The following is a 2,378-nucleotide window of genomic DNA, read 5'->3' on the forward strand; positions in this document are numbered from 1 at the left end:
TTTATATTGTGAGACAAGGTCTTGCTAAGTTGCCCAGGCTGGCCTTGAACTTGCCATTCTCCAGCCTCAACTTCCCAACTAGCTGGATAGTATTGCTTTTAGGGGCTAGGGGTATAGCCAAATAGTAGATCACTGGCTTAGCATGCATAAGGCCCTAAACTTGACCCTCAGCACTGCTTTAAAAAGAAAAAGAAAAAGAAAAAAAGCTTTGGCTTTTAATCATGTTTCTTGGTGCAGGCCTAAACACCTACATTAGAAGAATTGATTGGAAAATATTAGTGCTACTTTGGAATTAGAGTGCCTTTGTGACCTCCACTGCCTTCAGGGTCACTGCTGCCCTAGTTCTGTTGTTTTGTGTTTTGTTCTCTTTTTGTGTCTTAAAACCAATTGATCTTATCTCTGGAAAAGATGAAAATGAAAAAGTGCATTTTTGTGCTTCAGCCCTTGGCGTCATTTTAATTACCTGCGTGAAAGAAACAGTCCTCCCTAGGTAAGCTAGCTAGGTTTGCGGAGCACCTAGATTTGTGAAGTTACCTGACTGGCAGTTAATACTTACAGCAGGGTAAGAAGAGGCAGAAAAAGAAGGTTGGAGGATCTAAACAAAGAAGTTTACTTCTAGAAAATGCTATCAACACACCAGAAGCTAGAGTTTCTCCAGTGTCATTTAGAATGACCCACGCTGTGCTGAAATGCACAAAATGGAAAAACAGATTCCTCCTTTGTGAAATAAGAGTGCATGGTCTACACCTGTCCAAGGTGCATTTCTTTGGGGATGGGTGTATTTGTTGTGACTTGCTGCCTGAGAGCGTTCCATCACCTTCCACTGAGCACTACAGGAATCCTATGGTCTCACCTGTGGGGACATTTTATGCATTTAACCCAGGATCAAGACCTCAGGGCTGTGGTGTAAATCTTCTAACTCTATGGACAACTTATTGAATGAATTAATTCGTTTGCGTTGTTTATCTCCCTCAGAAATGAACACGCCCACGAATGCTAGATGCCTGTGAGCTCCCTCGGCGGCACTGAAAAGGCAGAGTGGAGGCCTCCGAGGACCGGCTCCTTGCCCTGGGTCTTGGCGCTGCCCCTGCTGCTCGCGGTCCACCATGGAGACGCTGTCCCAGGATTCGCTGCTGGAATGTCAGATCTGCTTCAACTACTACAGCCCCCGGCGGAGGCCCAAGCTGCTGGATTGCAAACACACCTGCTGTTCGGTGTGCCTGCAGCAGATGAGGACGAGCCAGAAGGACGTGAGGTGCCCCTGGTGCCGCGGCATCACCAAGCTGCCCCCTGGCTTCTCCGTGTCGCAGCTGCCCGATGACCCCGAGGTCCTGGCCGTCATCGCCATTCCGCACACCTCCGAGCACACTCCGGTCTTCATCAAACTTCCTAGCAATGGGTGCTACATGCTGCCCTTGCCCATCTCCAAGGAGCGCACACTGCTGCCCGGAGACATGGGCTGCCGCCTGCTCCCCGGGAGCCAGCAGAAGTCCGTCACCGTGGTGACCATCCCTGCGGAACAGCAGCCGCTGCAAGGCGGGGCTCCGCAGGAGGCGGTGGCCGAGGAGCCGGACAGGCGGGGCGTGGTGAAAAGCTCCACCTGGTCGGGCGTGTGCACTGTCATCTTGGTGGCCTGTGTCTTGGTCTTCCTCCTGGGCATCGTGCTCCACAACATGTCTTGCATTTCTAAGCGCTTCACTGTGATATCCTGTGGCTGAGGCGGGGTGCAGGGAAGGCTCTTGTGGGTGCCAACTTAGGGGTTGAGTAGGTGTTGGTGACGGGATCCCAGCGAGATGATGGGGGGGCGACACTGACCATTTGGTGCTGAGCGCTGGCCTCTGGGTTGCCACTTGATTCACCTGAAGACAGATGCCAAGGGAGGAAGGTGACGTCTCTACAAGATGCCAGGTGAATTGTTCTGAGTGTGGATGGCAACGGCTTTGAAGATGATTGCATGCATCCTCATAATCATGAACTAAATGGGCTGTGACTTAGGAGTTTTCAAGATCATGTTATGAGATAGACATACTCTACTTAGACCTTAAAGCCTACATGTGCATACCATGTGATCTCTAAATGCGGTAGATGAAAATAAAGATGCTGTGTATACAAGTAGAATTAAACCTTGAATCCATGTAAAAAATAATTCAGTGAAGACATACACTGCAGGCTTCTTTGCTTTTTTTTTTTTTTTTTTAATGGAACCCAGTCTTCATTTAGTTGCTAAGATTTTTTTTTATAGATATATATTTTGAATGGAACCCCAAATCAAAATAAGTGAAATGGATAGTCGTGGTTTTTTTTTTTTTTTTTTTTTTTTTTGGAGAAAATATGTGAACAAGTGTCTCCCGTGTGTTGTGTTTTGTCAGGTACCTTCA

General features: G+C 48.0%; 1 protein-coding gene across 1 annotated transcript; it reads left to right on the plus strand.

Annotated features, from left to right (window-relative positions):
* Positions 1-1,011: 1,011 nt before the first annotated feature.
* Positions 1,012-2,139, plus strand: Rnf152 (ring finger protein 152). Its single transcript, XM_026404628.2, has one exon. It carries the CDS (start codon positions 1,107-1,109, stop codon positions 1,716-1,718), a length of 612 nt encoding a protein of 203 aa, XP_026260413.2. The 5' UTR covers positions 1,012-1,106; the 3' UTR covers positions 1,719-2,139.
* Positions 2,140-2,378: the final 239 nt, after the last annotated feature.

Source organism: Urocitellus parryii, chromosome 13 (genome assembly GCF_045843805.1).
Source record: "Urocitellus parryii isolate mUroPar1 chromosome 13, mUroPar1.hap1, whole genome shotgun sequence".
NCBI classification, from domain to species: Eukaryota; Metazoa; Chordata; class Mammalia; order Rodentia; family Sciuridae; genus Urocitellus; species Urocitellus parryii.

What these genes read in the sequence shown, in the direction of transcription:
- Rnf152 (XM_026404628.2), top strand. Translation starts at nt 1,107, where the DNA reads ATGGAGACGCTGTCCCAGGATTCGCTGCTGGAATGTCAGATCTGCTTC.